Source organism: Bubalus kerabau, chromosome 15, assembly GCF_029407905.1.
Source record: "Bubalus kerabau isolate K-KA32 ecotype Philippines breed swamp buffalo chromosome 15, PCC_UOA_SB_1v2, whole genome shotgun sequence".
In the NCBI taxonomy this organism is placed as follows: Eukaryota; Metazoa; Chordata; class Mammalia; order Artiodactyla; family Bovidae; genus Bubalus; species Bubalus kerabau.
In genome coordinates, this window is record NC_073638.1 from 35,108,133 (window position 1) to 35,130,681 (window position 22,549).

A 22,549-nucleotide genomic window follows, 5' to 3' on the forward strand; every position below is an offset into this window, starting at 1 on the left:
CAGAGATGTGTTCATTGGTTCCTTTCTGCAGTCATTCACAGGTCATCAGGATGTTTCTTTTGAGCTAAACAAAGGTATTTAAGCTCAATACTCATTACTTGGAAGGCAGGTTTCCCAGGGATGGGCCATTATGTATAATTCAACCTTACAGGCAACAGCCCTTTATTGGTTAACTTGTAATAGAATACAAAGTTTCTTCCCTATTACAGGACCTCACTGACACTTTTTCCCACTGGTGTCTATGAAGAAACCTCCATCTTCTGCCTTCTTCATGTGGACTGGGGTCCCTACCTTGCAGGCTCCCCCAACTCCAGCCAGTCAGGTGGCAGTGCAGACTGACGTTGCACATCTGCCATCCCTGTCTCCAACTCACACAGGTGTTGTGACATGTGTCCTGGGTCTCAGTCCTGAGCTCAGCAGAGAAGGGAAGCCAAGCCACCCTCTTCCAGTAGTGAAACTGAACTGCTAGGCTGGAGAAACTAGCCTACTTAGACATTCTGGAAAACTGCTCAGGCCTAATGCTTCTGGGTTTGGCATCTCCAGCCAGTTACCACACAGACCACATGTGGCCCACCTAGGTAGCCCTCTGGTCTTTCTGCTGGGGAGGACTCAGCCAGCTTCTATGAACCCACTCTCCTCATGTATCATCCTCTCAGCTCTGTCCTGCTCTTGAGTTCCTCTCCAACATCTTTTCTTAGGGAGAACTTTCCTAGAGTGCTTGCTGCAAAGAGTAGCTCTGGCTCCCCATACATCTCGGGGTTCACCTCTGAGGTCTCCCCAGGGCCGTGTCAGACACCTTATTGTACTAAGACATGCAGAAGACCTGGAGGAAGAAGACATGAATGCTGCTGACCCCAGATTAGGGTAGGCTTGAATAACAACAGATCTGTTCCAACTTGAAAGGAGTTGGGGAAAGGCCAAACAATGGGATTAGAGTCAGAACTGGGTTCCATAGGGTGGGCTTGTTGCATTAGAACCTAGAGTATTGGTGTCTCGCTGTATCCTGCTGACTATACCAGCTGTCTTGCTGTATCTCATTGTATGCACTGTTCGCTGAACCCAGGGTAGGCGAGGCGTGAACTAAGAGGCTGGAAGGAGATGCAAGGAGCCATAGGAACTGCAGACACATCTATTCTCTCCTGACTGGCACGGCACCCATGGCAGCAGCCATAACATAACTTTAACATAGCTGTAATGTAGCCTTAATGCAGCCTCCAGGGCTTTTCAGGCGGAGCTTATATATACTTGCAGAACAAAAGCAGCCTGTGGCCAAGAAGTACCTCGTGACATGCATGCACAGTGCTATAAATGATCTCACCTCTTACATATCATTATTTACCAAACGTGGGGCAAGAACAAGAGGCCATGGAATAAGAGAGAGCCTGACTACTGCCACCGCCAATTGCTCTTTCCCTAAAATTGGCATCCTCTCTGCCAGGTCCACCTGCCTGGGGCATCGTATATCTTCATCTACCAACACCCTACTCTATTTCCACTCTGCAGTGATGTGAAAGGCAGGCCACCTAAACTGGCCACCTTGGGTACAGGAGTGTATCCCTGTCCTTAGGTCCTTCCAGGCATTGATGCCAATAATTGAAGCAGTGATACAAAGTGCATATGCAACTGCACAATTCATTACAGAACCCTGCTTCTATGCACTCTGACTTCACTTGACCAATTCCAGTTTTTCTCACTATGCCATTGTTAGTGGGGAAGAGAAGATAAATAAATACAGGATAAATCAGAGGGAAATAAGTACAGTTCTGACTGAAACTTTGACACAGGTCTGCTATCTGTGAAGGGAGGAAGAAGGGATAATGAGGGATAGCAGGCCATTCAAGCAAGCTTGAAAACTAAAGCAGATGCCTGAGATGCCATAGCTGGAACATGGTGGCTAAGCACCCTCTTCATAGCAGGCTTTCTCTTGAAGGGGGTCTCAGCAGCACATCTCCATGGCAACCATGCTTTTGGATCAAAATCCAGCTTCCAGAAGAGCTGTAGCAGTCAGCTTTTGCTGTGTAACAAGCCACTCGACTGCTTTATTTTTCAAGTGGCTTTGAAAAATAAGTCTCATGCACTCAAGAGTCAGTTCTGTTGGCACTGATGATCTTAGCTAGATTAGCTGATGCGTTGAGGAAGTGGTCATCTGATCCAGTTCCAGCTTCGAGGGTCTCTTATCCTCCAGAAGTCTCTGCTTACAGTGTCTCTCATCCTCCAGCTTCCCCAGTGGCTCAAGCAGTAAAGAATCCACCTGGAATGCAGGAGACTTGGGTTCGATCTCTGGGTTGGGAAGAGCCCCTGGAGAAGGAAATGCCAACCCATTCCAGTGTTCTTGCTTGGAAAATTCCATGGACAGAGGAGCCTGGCAGACTACAGACCATAGTGTCATGAAGAATTGGACAATATGAGCGCAGACCCTCTCTCCTCATCCTCCAGCTGGCACCTAGGTTAAATCAGGAGAGTAAGTCCTATGAATCAGTTGGCCAACTTTAGACAAACAGCCTTTTTTCTTGATGAATGGATTGGTCTGCTTTTCCAAAAGCATTATAATGAGATATACTACCTATTGCACAGATTCTGCGTTGGCAGGCCTGTAAATAATTGGGGGCAGTTTTATTACCCGAAAGTATTTAACTAAAGCATTTAAACTGGCCTCGACAACAGTTTGAGTTGTTTTATTTGCTATTTGGACCACAGGGAATAACATGTTTGGAAACATGTTTTAGATTGGCAACACCCTCACTAGGGTTGGAAATTCTTGGTTAAATCAGTATAATTTGGGTGGTAAGTTATCCCATTGAGTTATTAACAAAATATGCACAAATGGTAGGGAAGGAAATCCCCTCTCTGAGCCAAGGACTCTATATGCGACAGCAATACTGCAGCTCATATATCATTCACGGGCCTGGTGTGAACAACGAGGTCAGGCTTGATTCACAGTGAGCCGATCCATCAGGAGGAGGCAGAAGGGCCTTACAGCACGTCTTCCCAGAGTCCCAGGCCACTACATGGAGACCAGATGAGACAGTGCCTCCCCAACACATCAAAAAAAGCCATACATCATAAATATACTTAGAACACCCCAGCATCAATCCTGAAAGCTCTCCAACGCCATGCACTGGCCATGAATTCTGAACTCCCAGAGCCTACTCCAAAACACAAGGCTAAACTTTGCTTTGGAGCCCCTTACCTTGTCTTAAGAAAAAAATATAAAGGTATGATCATTTCAATGATGATTACTACAATCATTCCAATAGGGAACCAGTCAGTTTTCTTCTCAGATTCTGCAGAAAGAAGGAAGAAAACGTTAAGAGGAAGCCTACTGGCAGGGGCCAAAGAGACCACATGACTGCTTCTAGGATCGGTGTGGTTGTGTACCATCTTCTGTCAGAGATGGTACCACCAACCTTCTGCCACATGTCTTTGCCCTCCTCCATCCTATCACGTACACCTCCAGATGTCAAACAGCCTGTTTAGCACTTATCAGAAATACAGCAATATCAAACACCACATACAATATGCACATGCTGTGCACATGTTTAAAGCTTCCATACCACTATACCATCCTGTATCACCTGTATACTGCTATAGACTGAATGTCACTCTCCCCTCAAAATCTGAATGCTGAAACCTTAATGCCCAGTATGACAGCATTAAGAGACAGGGCTTTGGGGAAGTGATTAGGTCATGAGGGTGGGGCACTCAGGAGTGAGATCAGTGCCCTATAAAGGAGGACCTTGAGAGATCGCTCACCCCTTCTACCTTGTGAGGACAGCATGAGAAGTCTAAAACCTGCAAAAGGGCTCTCACCCAACCATGCTGGCCACTAACCTTGGGACTCCAGCCTCTAGAACTGTGAGAAATGAAGTTCTGTTGTTTATAAGCCACCCACATGCATGCGCGTGCACGGTCAGCCACTCAGTCATGGCTGACTCTCTGCGATCCCATGCACTGTAGCCTATCAGGCTCTTCTGGTCCATGGGATTTCCTAGGTAAAAATACTGAAGTGGGTTGCCATTTCCTTCTCCAGGGGATCTTCCCAACTCAGGGATTGAACCCACATCTCCTTCATTGGCAGGTGGATTCTTTACCACTGTATCACCTGAGGAGGCACTTATAAGCCACCTAGTCTGTGGCAATGTATTACAGCAGTCCATATGGACTAAGAAGGCTTACCTGGTGACTGGTGATGGTAAAGAATCTGCCTGCCAATCTAATTCCATATTCTTACCTAGGAAGTCCCATGGACAGAAGAGCCTGGCGAGTTACAGTGCATGGGGTCACAAAAGAGTTGGATACAACTTAGCGACTAACCACCAACAATGGGCCAAGATATATACATATCACCCAGCCCAGACAAATCCCTGATACCAAACACACAAAGCATATTTCAATTTCATATTCCCCTGTTTCTAAGATACCCTAAACACATCTGTGCACACACCACCCACACAATCCTTGGTCTTTACTTCCAAGAACAATTTCTCTCTCCCCTCAGGATCATCTCAAGCCCCATCTGGCACACCCAGACCACATCCCTCAGGGCCACCAGTCAGCCTCTGCCTTCATGACCTCTCTCAGCTCTATGCAGATGCATTGGACCAACAGGGTCATCCCCACCTAGGACCAGAGCCATGACCATAGAAGCCAGGTCACCTATTAGACCATCTGTCCTGGCTTAGGGACCTAATCTGGACTGCTGACTCTGGGGCTGAGTTAAATCAGACCAATCTTTCTCCCCTTCCCTATATAACCAAAGTTTATATGGTACTCCCCTCAAGATGAAGAATAAGGGAAATGTCCAGGAAGATGCTTACCTGGATGTAGAATCAACTGGAAGTTGAAACTCTGGATTGTGGGCAAGGATACATGCCATACCACACACTGATATATAGTCCCATTGTCTTCCAGAGATGGCTTCAGCCTTAGGTGGCTAGTGATATTAAATGTACCATCCTCATTCTTGACTATGTGGTCAGTGGTGATGTTCTTGGAAAATTCCCGGAAGTGGGGATCATTCTGGGTCCACTTTTTCCATGTGATGTTAATATGCTCTGGGTAGAACCCACTTGATGTACACAAAATATGTCTGTCCTTGTTATCTTTCACCATGACTTGTTCAGACAAGCTGCTGACTGGCTGAGCTGCCAGGGGAGAGAAATCATTCTTTGAGGGTAGGTAGAGATCTGCTTATTATCAGCTCAATGTCAGACCCATGGCAAGCCTTCAGGAAAGCGAAGTAAACTGAATGGTATTCTGCTTAGACTAAGTGTTCTGGGTACGTTGGTTCCAGTGCCAGCGGGGTACTGATATGCTGTGACCCTGAATCTCAGGCAGCTTTATAAAGCAGACTTTCTTAAGCCCCTCTGTGTCATAGATACCTTTGGGAATCTGAGGAAACCCTTGGAATAAACACTTGGAATTAGCAGAGACTGCTAATTGCTGCCAGTCTCCATTCTTCCATGACACCTCCAAGTTAAAGCTGCTTCTCCCACCCTCCTCTGCAGCTGGGTGTAGTCATGTGAACTAAGGGTCTGAAAGTTTGATTGTAATCAGAAGTGGTGAGAGCAACTTCTAAGAAGGATCCTGAAATAACAAGGGTATCTTAAAGAAAAGAACAGTGTCTCTCCCTCTCCACTTCCTTCTTTCTACAGAATGGCTGGAATAGTATGTCATGGCTGGGGACAGACAGGCCGTTTCTAAACACAAGGCAGAAATGCAGATTGAAGACAGCAAAGTGACAAGATAAAGGATCTTGGGTCCCAGATGATCAGAGCACTGCCATATCTGCTTTGGGTTGGCTACATTTTTGAGAAAGGAAAATAAGCCGCCTTCTTAAAAGCACTACTGACCTCTGGCTTCCCCTCTCACATGTAAAGATCTTGAAAGTCATCATTTCTATCCTTGGAACAGGAAAGAAAGCTGAGCTAAACAAAATGAAAATCCACAGCTTTCTTTAGATTCATCGGAGAATTGAGGTGACAGGGCAAGCCACCACCCTGTAAACCATAGACACACACAGGCAGATTGAGAGAATCACGGCCGAGATCATAAAACCTTAAGCAGAAGGTACTAGAGCAATAAACTGGTTGACATACATAAGCACTAACTCTGACAAATTGCTAAAGGATAAGTGTGGACTAGGTTGAGAGTAAAAAACTCCTAGAGGCCCAGCCTTAGAGGGGGCCACACACTTTCATGAGTTGTACCTCCAAGAATCCCACCAGGCTCTCACTGTGAAGATCCAAGAAAAATCCCCTCCTGTTTTGAGCAGGGAAGAGAAGAAAAATAACTATTTCAAAATATACCCAGGACTCCCTGGTGGTCCAGGGGTTAAGAATCCACCTGCCAATGTAGGGGACACGGGCTTGATTCCTGGTCTGTGAAGATTCCATATGCTGCAGAGCAACTAAGCCCATGTACCACAACTACCGAAGCCTGTGCACCCTAGAGCCTGTGCTCTGCAACAAGAGAAGCCACCGTAATAAGAAGCCCACACACCACAGCCTGAGAGTAGTGCCTACCTGCTGCAACTAGGGAAAGCTGGTGCACAGCAACAAAGACCCAGAGCAGTCAAAACTAAGTAATTAAATAAAAATTAAATATATATATATATACACACACACATATATACATACACACACACACACCCAGTGCATTCTCCACAATAAAGGATGCTCTCAAGGGAAAAGAATTTGCCAAAGTCTTATCTGACCTGGGATAGTGATGTTTAGCTGGCTCCAGCCCCCTCTTAGCCTTCCTGTCTCACCTAGAAACACCTGTGAAGGTGAGACAGTCTAGGGGCTCAGGCAACTCAAAGAATGAGATTTAATCAGAAAATTATAAACAGCTTCCCCTCTATGACAACTTACCACTACATCAACAGAGCCCCAGAATGATAACAGTAGATTACAACTGAGAGAGCTGTTAAACGCGGGCTCTATTTCAGAAGGAGTTCATGAGGAAACTCAAAGAAAACAAGGCGGGGAGTGGGAGGAAGACACCAGAAAGAATTGAAGTCTCTGGCATCTACAGGCACAGCATTAACATTAAACAGAGTGCAACTCCTAGCCAAAGAAACGCAGATCTTCATATCAAAAGCCTATTCACCTCAGTTCCTACTATCTGATACGGAATATCTGGTTTTCAATAAAAAATTACAAGGCATGCCAAAAAGTATGAAAAGACAAAGCAAGCATCAGATCCAAACTCTGGAATGACACAGATTTTGGAATTACCAGATAGGGACTTTTAAATAACGATTAAGCACATGTGCCCTAGAGCCCACGCTCCACAATGAGAGGCCACTGCAATGAGAAGCATCCCCTATTTGTCACAATTAGAGAAAAGTCCGTGGAGCGATGAAGACCAAGCACAGCCAAAAACAAATAATTAAATAAAACTCTTTTTGAAAAAATAGTAGCCTTCAGAGTAAAGAAAATTGTCAGGAGAAAAAAACTAAGGAAATCTGAATAAACTATGTAAGTAAGTGTTAGTCACTCAGTCGTGCCCGACTCTTGCTGATCCCATAGACTGCAGCCCACCAGGCTCCTGTGTCCATGAGATTTTCCAGGCAAGGATACTGGAGTGGGTTGCCATTTCCTTCTCCAGGGTATCTTTCCGACCCAGGGATCCAACCCGGGTCTCCCACATTGCAGGTAGATTCTTTACCGACTGAGCTACAAGTGAATAAACTATGGACTTTAATAAATAATAATGTATCAATATTGGTTCATTAATTATAAAAATATAGCATAAATGCAAGATGTTAATAGGACAAGTGGGGTGTGGAGGCAAGAGTAATATGGGAACTCTGTACTGTCTTTGCAATTTCTCCATAAATCTAAACCTCTTCTAAAAAAATAAAGTCTATTTATTTATTTAATTTTTGAAAGAAAAAAAAAAAACTTTTATTTTAGGCTATCAGTTGCAGAGGAATTCTAATATACATCCCTACCTCCAAAATTGATATGTACAAGTCTTCAGTGAAATTGTGGCAGGCTCACAGATACTGCCCCCCAGTTATATGGAATTGTACCCCCTCCCAAATTCATATGTTGAACTCTGAAACCAATTCCCTCAGACTGTGACTATATTTAGAGATAGAGTTTGGTTTTTTTAATTAATTTAATTGGAGGCTAACTATTTTACAATATTGTAGTGGTTTTTGCCATACAATGACATGAATCAGCCATGGGTGTACATGTGTTCCCCATCCTAAACCCCCCTCCCACCTCCCTCCGCATCCCATCCCTCAGGGTCATCCCAGTGCACTGGCCCTGAGCACCCTGTCTCATGCATCAAATCTGGACTGGCAATCTATTTCACATGTGGTAATATACATGTTTTAATGCTATTCTCTCAAATCATCCCACCCTCGCCTTCTCCCAGAGCCCAAAAGTCTGTTCTTTACTTCTGTGTCTCTTTTGATGTCTCACATATAGGGTCATTGTTACCATCTTTCTAAATTCCATATATACGCGTTAATATACTGTATTGGTGTTTTTCATTCTGACTTACTTCACTCTGTATAATAGGCTCGTTTCATCCACCTCATTCTTTTTAATAGCTGAGTAATGCATTCTTTTTAATAGCTGAGTAATATTCCATTGTGTATATGTACCACAGCTTTCTTATCCATTCATCTGCCGATGGGCATCTAGGTTGCTTCCATGTCCTGGCTATTGTAAACAGTGCTGCGATGAACATTGGGGTACACGTGTCTCTTTCAATTCTGGTTTCCTCAGTGTGCATGCACAGCAGTGGGATTGCTGGGTCATATAAGCACATGCGCTGTGAGCCGCGGCAAACCCAGTGTGGTCCATACACTGCGAGCACTCCCCACACACGCCAGTGATATTTGTTTGCAGTGTTCCTCCCTCCCCACAGCACAACTAAACAAGTGAGCCTAAATAAGTGACCACCTTCACACCTTTGTGTCAGGGCAGAAACTAGACACTGAAGAGACTTGCAAACAGAGGAAGCCAAAATAAACAAAGAGGGAACCACTTCGGAAATGACAGGTGTAACAGATTAAAACCCTGTAGTTAGCATTGACTAAGCATTGGAAGTGGCCTATAGACCTTGAGAAGAAGTATAAGCTGGAACAAGGAACTATCTGAAACTGAACTGACCCCACACTGCCCTCAACAGCTCCAGAGAAATTCCTAGATATATTTTACTATTATCATTTTTTAACTTTTTAAAGTTCTTTATTACTCCTTTAATTTTCATTTTTATAATCTACTATTACCTTGCAAAAAAAAAGACCCTATTTTAAGGCAAATTTCATATATATATTTTTTATAATTTTTGTGATTTTGTTTTGTATTTTTAATATTGTATTTTTGAGAGTCTAACCTCTAATCTAGATTTTTAATATTTGCTTTTTGGTATTTGTTATCAACTTTGTACCTTTAATAATCTAATCTTCAGTTCCCATTTTTACTTAGGCATGTGATTACTGGCTTGCTTGCTCTCTCCCCTTTTGACTCTCCTTTTCCTCCCCAGGTCACCTCTATCTCTTCCCTCCCGCTTCTCTTCTCTACTTAACTCTGTGAATCTCTTTGGGTGTTTCGGGCTGTGGAGAACACTTAGGGAACTGATCACAGGCTAGATTGGTTTCTCTCCTTTTGACTCCCCCTCCTCTCCTCCTGGTCACCTCTGTCTCCTTCCTCCCTCTTCTCTTCTCTGTGTAACTCCGTGAATCTCTCTGAGTGTTCCAGACTGTGGAGAGCAAATAGGGAATTGATTACTGTCTAAATTGCTCTCTCCCCTTTTGATACCCCAAATGGCACCCCACCCCAGTACTCTTGCCTGGAAGATCCCATGGGCGGAGGAGACTGGTGGGCTGCAGTCCATGGGGTAGCTAAGAGTCGGACACGACTGAGCAACTTCACTTTCACCTTTCAGTTTCATGCATTGGAGAAGGAAATGGCAACCCACTCCAGTGTTCTTGCCTGGAGAATCCCAGGGACAGGGGAGCCTGGTGGACTGCGTCTATGGGGTCGCACAGAGTCGGACACGACTGAAGCAACTTAGCAGAAGCAGCAGCTTCTCCTCCTGGTCACCTCTATCTCCCTCCTCCCTCTTCTCTTCTTCATGTAACTCTGTGAACCTCTCTGTGTGTCCCCCAGTATGGAGAATCTTCTCACCATTAACCTAGATGTTTTATCATTGGTGCCGTATGGATGGAGAAGTCTTGAGGCTACTGTAAGAATAAGACTGAAAGTCAGAGGCAGGAGGCTTAAATCCAAAACTTGAGAACACCAGAAAACTCCTGACTCCAGGGAACATCAATTGACAAGAGCTCATCCAAAAACCTCCATACCTGCCTGAAACCAAGCTCTAACCTAGAGCCAACAAGTTTCAGAGCGAGACATACCAAGCAAATTCTCCAACAAAGCAGGAAAATAACCCTGAGCACAAAAAAACAGGCGGCCAAAAGTCACACCAAACCCATAGACACCTCAAAACTCACTACTGGAAACTTCGCTGCACTCCAGAGAGAAGAGATCCAGCTCTACCCACCAGAACACTGATGCAAGCTTCCCTAACAAGGAAACCTTGACAAGCTACTCGTCCAATGCACCCTCAGGGAGGATCCTCCACAATAAAGAGAAACCACAGACTTCCAGCATACAGAAAGGCCACCCCAAACACAGCAATCTAAACAAGATGAAAAGGCAGAGAAATATTCAGCAGGTAAAGGAACATGATAAATGCTCAGCAAACCAAACAAAAGAGGAGGAGATAGGGGGTCCACCTGAAAAAGAATTCAGAATAATGATAGTGAAGATGATCCAAAATCTCAAAAACAAATTGGAGTTACAGATAAATAGACTGGAAACAAGGATTTGAAGATGCAAGAAAAGTTTAACAAGGACCTAGAAGAAATAAAAAAGAGTCAATCAATAATGAATAATGAGATCAATAACTGAGATCAAAAGCACTCTGGAGGAAACCAACAGTAGAATAACTGAGGCAGAAGATAGGATAAGTGAGGTGGAAGATAGAATGGTGGAAATAAACGAAGCAGAGAGGATAGAAAGAATTAAAAGAAATGAGGACAACCTGAGAGACCTCTGGGACAATGTTAAATGCCCCAACATTCAAATCATAGGAGTCCCAGAAGAAGACAAAAAGGCCAAGAGAAAATACTTGAGGAGGTAATAGTTGAAAGCTTCCCTAAAATGGGGAAGGAAATAGCCATCCAAGTCCAAGAAACCCAGAGAGTCCCAAACAGGATAAAGCCAAGGTGAAACACCCCAAGACACATATTAATCAAATTAATGAAGATCAAATGCAAAGAGCAAATATTAAAAGCAGCAAGGGAAAAGCAACAAATAACACACAAGGGGATTCCCATAAGGATAACAGCTGATCTTTCAACAGAAACTCTTCAGGCTAGAAGGGAATGGCAGGACATACTTAAAGTGATGAAAGAGAAAAACCTATAACACAGATTACTGTACCCAGCAAGGATCACATTCAAATATGAAGGAGAAATCAAAAGTTTTACAGACAAGCAAAAGCTAAGAGATAGGGTTTTTACTAAGGTTGTTGATAAGTTAAAAGAGATCATTAGGTTGAGCCCTAATCTGACTCATGTCTTTATAGAAGGAGATTAGGATACGCAAGCACAGGAAAAAGACAACCAGCTCCAAGCCAAAGAAAGAGGCCTCAGAAGAAATCAACCCAGCTGTCACCTTGATCTCAGACGTCTAGACTCCAGAATTGTGCGAAAATTAATTTCTGTTGTATAAGCCACCCAGTCAGTGGTGTTTTGTTGTGGTAGCCCCAAGCCCATCCACAGAGAATCCAACCTACTTATAACAGCAGAAAGAGGAGTTCAAAAAGGTGTTTAGAGAAGAACGTTGCTGTTGTTAAGTCTTGACTGAGCACCTGCCTTAAAACAGCACTGGCCAAGCATTTTCATACATGATCTTATGTAATCCTCAGAACACTGAGGCAGGTAAGACTTGTCACCTCATTTTAAGTGGGAAAATTCACAGGCAAAGATATTAAATGGCTGACCAATCACTCAGTTTGAAAGCAGCAAAGTCAGACAGAATAGGATTCAGACCCATGGAAACAGAGTGCAATCACTCTCCTTCCCCAGATACCTTTCAGAGGTATCTCTTCAGTGAAGGCTAACTACAGACATACCAGGGAAATTATCTAATTACTGTGAATATCTTTTATTGCTACTTTAAATGGACCAAGCTCTATTCTGAGCATTTTACCTGCATTTAAAAAAATTTTTTAATTGGAGTATAATTGCTTTACAATGTTGTGTTAATTTCTGCTGTATAACAGTGTGAATCAGCTCTTATGTATACATATATTCCCTCCCTCTTGAGCCCCTTCATCCCACCCCCCCATTCCACCCTTCTAGGGCATCTCAGTACACCGAGCTGAGTTCCCTGTGCTGTACAACAACTTCTCACTAGCTATCTTACCTGCATTTTTCCGAGCCACTTCTCTACAGTCAATTCTCTTAGAAAAAATACTATTACATCTGTTTAGAGTTTCAGCGTGATTAAAAACTTGCCCAAAGTTGTTAAGAAGTCCATGGAAGTCCTAGACTCAAACCTATGTTCTATTTGACTCCTAGGCCCACGTTCTAAACCTCTGCTCCACTCAGCCCATCCACATCTCCACCGCAAGCCCCATCATCATAAGAACCACAGGGCACTGCCCTCAGGCACTCACCTACAACCTCCAGCCAGACAGTCCCCTGAGCCTTCTGAGGAGTAACCACCAGCTCACAGCGGTACTCCCCTGCATCCTCCAGCAGGACACCAGGCAGCTGCAATGAGGCATCTCCCTTCTGCAGACTCCGTAGAGACACCCAGGCTCCACGTTGGGATGTCTCCCTGTAGTTTCCAAAATACTGAAACAGTTTGGTGTAGGTTTCAGACTTTCCAGTCTTCTGAAACCACGTGATACCCATACTGTTGATGTCCAGGTGTGGGGAACCACGGATCTTGCAAAAGATAGTTACATTTTCATTCAAGAAAACCATCTGAGTCCTCCCTGCCATCTCCACTTGCAGTAAACCTATGGCAACAAGAGAAGGTTATGGAAGACCCTTGAAAGAAACATAGTCCTGGTACTCTAAAACACAATCATGTGATTGGAAACATCTTCCCCTTTTTTGGGGGGGGCAGGTCCAGGGGGGGCATCCTCAGATACAAAACCCCTTAGTTCATGGCCCCTCATTAATCCATATAAAATCCTCGAACTTTGTTTTTTCCTTCCCCCAACCAACCCCACCCCCACCCCATCCACCCAGCCAATCCACCAATATCCAAAATAAAGCAGTTTCCTTTCCACCAACCTGGCCTGCTTACTGGCTTTTGAGGGACCAACAGGTGGAGCCCACTTTCGGTTACACCTATGCACTCTCAGTAAAGACTTTAGTGAAGTCAAGATATGCAGGTGGAGTCTAGTTCCTTTTCTTTTTAAAGGGAATTTAATGGCAACCCACTCCAGTGTTCTTGCCTGGAGAATCCCAGGGACAGGAAGCCTGGTGGGCTGCCATCTATGGGTCGCACAGAGTCGGACACAACTGAAGCGACTTAGCAGCAAGGGACTCTCAGCTGGTATGATCCATGGCCCAATTCCTTCTTCCCTGTTGAAGAGGTTTCTGTTGAGTGTTTTTTGTTTTTGGCCACCAAGGGTGGCATGTGGGATCTTAGTTCCCTCCCAACAGAAATTGAACCCCTGCCTCCTGCAGTGCAAGTGGAGTCTCAACCACTGGACAACCAGGAAAATCCCGGAGTAATCTCATTTCACATTTTTTATTTTTTCCCTCAGTTCCAGCAACTAGCATGATGCAAGGGAGAAAAAAGTTCACAGAACACCAGAGCACAAACTTGAGGAAACACTTGTTCTCAAGCTCCTACACAAGGCGACTCTGCACAAAGCAGGGATTCAGTATGTAATTGTTCAATAAATCAATCAGCATTTTCCAAAAGCTACCTCGGGGTTATTCGCGCCCCTATATTGAAAAGCAGAGATACTACTTTGCCAACAAAGGTCCGTCTAGTCAAGGCTATGGTTTTTCCAGTGGTCATGTATGGATGTGAGAGTTGGACTGTGAAGAAGGCTGAGTGCTGGAGAATTGATGCTTTTGAAGTGTGGTGTTGGAGAAGACTCTCGAGAGTCCCTTGGACTGCAAGGAGATCCAACCAGTCCATCCTAAGGGAGATCAGTCCTGGGTGTTCATTGGAAGGACTGATGCTAAAGCTGAAACTCCAATACTTTGGCCACCTCATGCGAAGAGTTGACTCACTGGAAAAGACTCCCATGCTGGGAGGGATTGGGGGCAGGAGGAGAAGGGGACAACAGAGGATGAGATGGCTGGATGGCATCACCGACTCGATGGACATGAGTTTGACTGAACTCCGGGAGTTGGTGATGGACAGGGAGGCCGGGCGTGCTGTGATTCGTGGGGTCGCAGAGAATCGGACACGACTGAGCGACTGAACTGAACTAAACACAGCCGACTGCGATCTCACGGCCTAGCGACCGCTACCCCTCCTCCCTCCCTCCTTCTCTCCTTCATCCTACCTGCGATGAGCTGGAAGCGCTCCAGCACCAACACCAACATCAGAACGCAGAGCAGCCACACGGAGCCCCACCGCACGCGGCCAGCCGCCCTCTTCGCCATTGCAGTAACCTAGCTTTACCGGCGGCCTCGAACTTCCTCTTTGTTCCTTTTTCTCTTAAGAGTGAGCAGCGCTTAAGAAGTGGGTGGAAAGTGTATTCTCTCGCGTCCAGACCGAACTGTAGCCGTATTTAACTAAGGGCGCACGTTCACCTCCTCAGGTCTCTGGGCCCCTTCTGCAGAACTCTGCGAAGTCGTCTCGGTCACTCCGTTCACGAAGAAGGAAAAGTTTCGCCGAGCGCCTGCTCAGTCGCACCTCCGCCAGCTGCGCGGGGAAATGGGCTGGGCTGGGAGCCGCGGACCAGGGAACAGGCAATCCCCACCTCCCAGCGCGGGGTTGACTGGCGGCGGGGCCGCCGGGCGGAAGCAGGGCGGGGCGGCGGGATGCGCACCGACGGAGGAGAGTCAAAAGGGGAGAGAGCAATCAAGCCAGTAATCACACTCCTAAGTAATAATTGGAACTGAAGATTGGATTCTTAAAGGAACAGAATTGATAACAAATACTAAAAAGCAAGATTAAAAATCTAGAGTAGAGCTTAGACTCTCAAAAATACAATATTAAAAAAACAAAATTGCAAAAGTTATAAAAGAATATATATATATGAAATTTACTTTAAAAATAGGGTCCTTTTTTAAAGGTAATAGTAGGTTTTAAAAATGAAAATTAAAGGGATAATAAAGAACTTTAAAAAATGGTAATAGTATAATATATCTAGGAATTTCTCTGGAGTTGTGAGGGCAGTGTGGTGTCAGTTCAGTCCATTCTAAAGGAGATCAGCCCTGGGATTTCTTTGGAAGGAATGATGCTAAAGCTGATACTTTGGCCACCTCATGCTAAGAGTTGACTCATTGGAAAAGACTCTGATGCTGGGAGGGATTGGGGGCAGGAGGAAAAGGGGACGACAGAGGATGAGATGGCTGGATGGCATCACCGACTCGATGGGCGTGAGTTTGAGTGAACTCTGGGAGTTGGTGATGAACAGGGAGGCCTGGCATGCTGCGATTCATGGGGTCGCAAAGAGTCGGACATGACTGAGTGACTGAACTGAACTGAAAAAATGGTTATTATAAAAGAATGTCCTTGTTCAGTTTCAGATAGTTCCTTGTTCTAGCTTATACTTCTTCTCAAGGTCTATAGGTCCCTTCCAGTGTTCAATTCAGTCGCTCAGTCGTGTCCGACTCTCTGCGACCCCTTGAATCGCAGCATGCCAGGCCTCCCTGTCCATCACCAACTCCCGGAGTCTACCCAAACTCATGTCTATTGAGTCGGTGATGCCATCCAGCCATCTCATCCTGTCATCCCCTTCTCCTCCTGCCCCCAATCCCTCCCAGCATCAGGGTCTTTTCCAATGAGTCAACTCTTCGCATGAGGTGGCCAAAGTAGCCGGTGCTAACTACAGGGTTTTAATCTGTTGCACCTGTCACTTCCAAAGCTGTTCCCTCTTGTTTATTTTGGCTTCCTCTGTTTGAAAGTCTCTAAGTATCTAACTTCCGCCTTGACACAAGGCGGTGAAGGTGGTCATTTATTTAGGCTCACTTGTTCAATTGTGCTGCAAGGAGGGAGGAACACTGCACCTGTGGGGAGTCCTTGCAGTGTCTGGGCCACACTGGGTTTGCCCCCACTCACGGCGTGTGTCAGAAGCGTGTGTGCTTTCCTGGTCTACACTGCTCAGGCTCCAGGTTGCTCTGCCGGGGAACTGTCTGAGGTGGGCCCTGGGTTACATGCACTTCCCAGGTCAACGCCGCTCCGGTTCAGGTTCTCCGGTGCTCCACCAAGGCGCAGACTCGGTTGGGCCCGCGTTTTGTGCCCTTCTCAGATACAAGCAGCTCAGGCGACCAGGTGCTTGGGAGTGCGCTCTCCCCAGGTGCAGTGCGTCTTATCACCTCCCCGGTCCCAGGTCCCAGCCACGCGTTTCCTGGGTGCGCAGTGGTAACGCTGTCTCAGGTGTGCCGTGTCTCCTCTGGGGAGCAGATCTCTCTCTGGCTGCGACCCTCCTGGCTAATGTCAACAGGAAGACTTGGTTAGCAACTGGGAGCCTGCTCACAGTTTGGTAGGGGATGCCATCTCTGGGGCCGAGTTTACCCCCTGCCTTCCAGCTCTGGCTATTGCCCACCTGCCTCTCTGCCTCCGGTGGGGGATGGGCCTGTCCGCAGCCGGCTAACTCTCCTCTGGTATTTGCTCAGTCCTTTGTTTGGTGAGCGGAACTGGCAGTACCTTATGTTAGAGCTTTACACGGGAAAGTTCTCTCTCTCTCTTTCCTCTTTTTTTTTTTTTTCTCCCCTCTGGCTATCCCATGGTTTGGGTTGCTATCTCATGTTGGCTCCCTCAGATTGCCCTCGCATTCAGGCCTGCTCCTTACCCTAAGCAATGCAGTCTGAACCTCCCTGTTCAGCCCCTGCTTGCTGGTGGTGGACACGAGTGTCTGTGCTACTTCTCCACTGGGAGTTGCAGTTAGGCGTGTAATCTGTGGGTTTTATTTATTTTTTCCTCCTGGTTCTGATGCCCTCTGCGCTTCCAAAACTCCCCGCAGACCCGCCTGTGAGAGGGTGTCCTGGTGTTTGGAAACTTCTCTTTTACAACTCCCTCCCCGGGATAGGGCTCCATCCCTAACTCTTTTGTCTCTGTTTTTATCTTTTATATTTTTCCTTCCTCCTTTCGAAGACAATGGGCTCCCTTTCTGGGTGCCTGGTGTCCTCCGCCAGTGTTCAGAATTTGTTTTGTGGTATTTGGTCAGCGTTCAAATAAACTTTCAATGAATTTGTGGGGGAGAAAGTGGTCTCCCTTTCCTATTCCTCCACCATCTTAGGACCACCGCCTGCAATGTTGAGTTTTAAGTCAGCTTTTTCACTCTCCTCTTTCACCCTCATCAAGAGGCTCTTAAGTTCCTCTTTACTTCTTGCCATTAGAGTGGCATATCTGCATATCTGAGGTTGCTATTTCTCCCAACAATCTTGATTCTGGTATTACTGACATGATTAAATAACATCCTGTATGGAAATGTATGAAAAATCCCTATACCTGCCCAAAATAATGCACACAGTTGTGACATATACGTATCACCCTGTAGAAAATTGGAGAAATTGCCTCAAGAAGTAAGCAGAGTAAAATTGGCAGCTTTCACCATTTTTATTAGCATTTAAAGATTAATCAAATTTACATTAAATAAGTCTACTTATGTTATCATCTTTTCCAATTTCACATATTTTGAATTCCTGCAAACACACAAGAAAACATATCTTCTAATATGTTTGCTAGTCTTTCATTCAACCCCAAAGCACACAGCAGACGCTTCACAAATGTTTCTAAAACAAATGAGTTTAACATGGTAAAAACATTATATTCCAATAAAAATAAAAGAATAAGACATATTATACTATGCAAGGATCCATTGATTATGAAAAGAAAAGGGAGAATGACTTTGTTCAGAGCCCTTTGACAGAACAGAGGCTGCCCATCCCCAGCTCCTCTTGACAGCTAGCATTTGCCTCACTCAGCATTCCTGAAGGGTTTTCTGATGACTGACTCACATAGCCTGGCCCCATTTTCTCCCACTTTCTCTCTCTGAAACCAGGTTCCCATTGGGAGAACTTCCTCTTTCTGCTGCTCCAAGCAGGACCATTTTTGCAAAGATTTGTCTCTTATATGGTAGTCCAGCACAGCTTGTAATGGGTTGTATAAAGTCAAGTCACTCACTCAGTCGTGTGTGACTCTTTGCGACCCCGTGGACTGTAGCCCACCAGGCTCCTCCGTCCATGGGATTCTCCAGGCAAGAGTACTGGAGTGGGTTGCCATTTCCTTCTCCAGGAATGGGATGTATAAGGTTGTATATAATTCTGGAGTTTATTGTAATAAATCTCAGTTTCTCATAAATCTAGACTTTACTAGTAATAAAGTTATTGTTTTATCATAAATAAATAAATTAGTTCTATCATGAATAAATAAAAGAAATGAGCTTACATTTTTATACATCTCATGTTGAGACATGGTCCTCAAATGCTGGTTAATATTGAGGCCATTTATATAAGACACATCCTGTCCAATGTGTTTTTGGAAGTCACATACAACTTGGAACCATATTTAAATTCATGAAAACATCCAACAAGAAATAAAAACACTGAAGAAGAGACATGCATACGAGGACAAAATGGCAGAGACTGATATTTGTCAGTCAACTATTTTCTCCTTCTTCATTAAAAAAGTCACCAATTTTTTTTCCTGAGTACTGGGATCACCAAAATAAAAGACTGCGTTTCCAAGCTTCTCTTGGAGCACAGTGTGGCCATATGACGAAGTTCTGACCCAAGTAATATAAGTGGAAGTTCAGTTCAGTTCAGTTCAGTTCGGTTGCTCAGTCATGTCTGACTTGTTGCGACCCCATTGACTGCAGCATGCCAGGCTTCCCTGTCCATCACCAACTCCCAGAGCTTGCTCAAACTCATGCCCACTGAGTCGGTGATGCCATCCAACTATCTTATCCCCTGTCATCTCCTTCTCCTCCTGCCTTCAGTCTTTTCCAGCATCAGGGTCTTTTCCAGTGAGTCAGTTCTTCACATCAAGTGGCCAAAGTATTGGCGTTTCAGCTTCAGCATCAGTCCTTCCAATGAATATTCAGGACTGATTTCCTTTAGGATTGACTGGTTTGGTCTCGTTGCAGTCCAAGGGACTCTCAAGAGTCTTCTCCAACACCACAGTTCAAAAGCATCAATTCTTCTGTGCTCAGCTTTCTTTATAGTCCAACTCTCACATCCATACATGACTACTGGAAAAACCATAGCTTTGACTAGATGGACCTTTGTCGGCAAAGTAATGTCTCTGCTTTTCAATATGCTGTCTAGGTGGTCATAGCTTTTCTTCCAAGGAGCAAGCGTCTTTTAATTTCATGGCTGCAGTCACCATCTGCAGTGATTTTGGAGCCCCAAAAATATAAAGTCTCTCACTGTTTCCATTGTTTGCCCCATCTATTTGCCATGAAATGATGGGACCAGATGCCATGATCTTAGTTTTCTGAATGTTGAGTTTTAAGCCAACTTTTTCACTCTCCTCTTTCATCAAAAGGCTCTTTAGTTCTTCTTTACTTTCTGCCATAAGGGTGGTGTCATCTGCATATCTGAGGTTATTGATATTTCTCCGGGCAATCTTGATTCCAGCTTGTGTTTCTTCCAGTCCAGCGTTTCTCATGATGTACTCTGCATATAAGTTAAATAAACAGGGTGACAATATACAGCTTTGATGTAGTCCTTTTCCTATTTGGAACCAGTCTGTTGTTCCATGTCCAGTTCTAACTGTTGCTTCTTGACCTGCATACAGGTTTCTCAAGAGGCAGATCAGGTGGTCTGGTATGCCCATCTCTTTCAGAATTTTCCACAGTTTATTGTGATCCACACAGCCAAAGGCTCTGGCATAGTCAATAAAGCAGAAATAGATGTTTTTCTGGAACTCCCGTGCTTTTTCCATGATCCAGCGGATGTTGGCAATTTGATCTCTGGTTCCTCTGCCTTTTCTAAAACCAGCTTGAACATCTGGATGTTCATGGTCCATATATTGCTGAAGCCTGGCTTGGAGAATTTTAAGCATTATTTTACTAGCGTGTGAGATGAGTGCAATAAATGGAAGTGTTTTGTGTTATTTTGGGGAAATGTCCTTAAAGGGAGGGATATGCTCTTTACCCTTTCATCCGTCTGCTGGAAGGAATGGAGATGTAATAGCTAGAGCACAAGCAGATATCTTAGACCACAGCATAGAAGTCATGCACTGGGGACACTGCGATAGCAAAATAGAGGGGTGCTGGGTCCCTCATGATTTGTGAAACTTCCCTACCGGACCTAGGATGACACCCCGGAACTTGCAGAACATAAGAAACAAAGTCAGTAAGTCATTCTTATTTGAGGTGTTCTTATTTTCAGCAGAATTTAACCCTAATCACTACAAATGGTAAAAGAAATGGAGTTACTTTTGCTTGAAGTAGACTGAGGCTTTAAGATGTGTCTCAGTTTTTTAAGTCTTAGAAAAGCTAACACCTAAGGATATGCATAGACATGCTATATGATGTTTTTGCAGGCAGAAGTAAAGTCCCTATGTAGAATTTATGGAGAGACAGATTTGAACTCAGCATAAGAAAAACTTCTCCAATAAAGGAATGGTCATTTTAAGTCACCCCACAGGCAATCATTCACTGAACTCTGACAGGTATGGTCTGAATGTAATGGATTCAGGTGACTAAAACATAGTCCTTAGCCTCAAAAGGCTATTCCAGACACTGCTTGTCAAAATAACTGAGACAAAGGACCTTTGTAAAAAAAAAAAAATTCAACCTAAAATATTGTATAACATCCCTTATATGCAGAATCTTTAAAAAAAAATGATACAAATGAACTTATTTACAAAACAGAAGCAGACTCACAGACTTAGAAAACGAACTTAATGGTTGCAAGGGTGAAGGGTGGGGGGAAGAAGGGATGGTTAGGGAATTTGGGATCAAGAAGTACACACTGCTATATTTAGAACGGATAACCAACAAGGACCTACAGTATAGCACAGGGAACTCTGCTCAGTGTTATGTGATAGGCTGAATGGGAAGGGAGTATGTGGGAGAAAGATACATGTATATGTATAACTGAGTCCCTTTGATGACACATGAAACTATCACAACATTGTTAATTGGCTATACTCCAACATAAAAGAAAAAGTTAAAAAAAAAAAAAAGAATATCCAACCTATTGAGGACTGATATTTTGTAAAATACAATAAAAAGGAATTCTGAGAAAAATGAAATCAAAAGACATAAAAATTAAGCCTCCAATTTTTACTATAAAACAAATGTAAAATTATTTTCAAAGGCACAACAAATTTCAGTTTCTATGTTTACCCCTCATTGTTGGGTGACACTGGTGTATAGACAGCATCAGTCACAGAACATACTTTGAGAAATAACGGTCTAGACAAATGCAAGTTGAGGGCCATTCTATAAAATAACTGGCCTGTACTTTTCATGAAAGACAAAGAAAGGTTGAAGAGCTATTTTAGATTAAGGGAAATGAAAGAGATGTGAGAAGTAAATGCAAAGCTTGATTCTGGATTAAATCCTAGATTACCAAAAAAAAAAAAAAAATTTTGACCATGAAGGACAGTATTGAGACAATTGGTGAAATCTGAGTATGGACCAGATGTTAGATCAATACTTTGTAATGTCAACTCAAAAAAAATACATAATCAAAAAACTGAGAATTGTGTTTTATTCAGTGGTCTTACTGAGGACTAAAGCCCAGGAAAGAGCCTCTTGGAATAGCAAAAGATTCCCATTAACTAGAGAAAATCATATATCTCAAGTAATGAAGTTAGTGCTTTTCTATGTATGGAAAGATTCAAGAGTCTGGGCTCATTGAAATCAAGCCTTTGATAAGCACCTCAACTCGCTAAGGCTGGTATCCTGTTTATCTCCCTCCTGAGTTCTCCTCGGGGTGCACACCTGCACAGAGGGCAGCTATGAAGGCTGATGATGGTGGTAATGCAACATTCTTTATTTACAGAAGTGGCAGACCACATTCTTTGTCCACAGGAAATTTCCTGAATTTGAATAAGATGATAATTTGACCACTTCTAAAAGATGGTGAAATTCTGAAAGAGATGGGAATACCAGACCACCTGAACCTGCCTCTTGAGAAACCTATATGCAGGTCAGGAAGCAACAGTTAGAACTGGACATGGAACAACAGACTGGTTCCAAATAGGAAAAGGAGTACGTCAAGGCTGTATACTGTCACCCTGCTTATTTAACTTCTATGCAGAGTACATCATGAGAAACGCTGGGCTGGAAGAAGCACAAGCTGGAATCAAGATTGCTGGGAGAAATATCAATAACCTCAGAGATGCAGATG

At 44.2% G+C, this 22,549-nt stretch overlaps 1 protein-coding gene across 1 annotated transcript; it reads right to left on the reverse strand.

The window, feature by feature from the left end:
• Positions 1 to 268: 268 nt before the first annotated feature.
• NCR3LG1 (natural killer cell cytotoxicity receptor 3 ligand 1) lies at positions 269 to 20,383 on the reverse strand. The gene is made up of 6 exons (XM_055548218.1): positions 16,250 to 20,383; positions 14,578 to 14,939; positions 12,715 to 13,062; positions 4,818 to 5,144; positions 3,191 to 3,284; positions 269 to 2,417 (listed from the first exon to the last, which is right to left on the reverse strand). The coding sequence occupies exons 2-6, from the start codon at positions 14,675 to 14,677 to the stop codon at positions 2,114 to 2,116; spliced, it is 1,173 nt and encodes a 390-aa protein (XP_055404193.1). The 5' UTR covers positions 14,678 to 14,939; positions 16,250 to 20,383; the 3' UTR covers positions 269 to 2,113.
• Between the last annotated feature and the right edge of the window lie 2,166 nt (positions 20,384 to 22,549).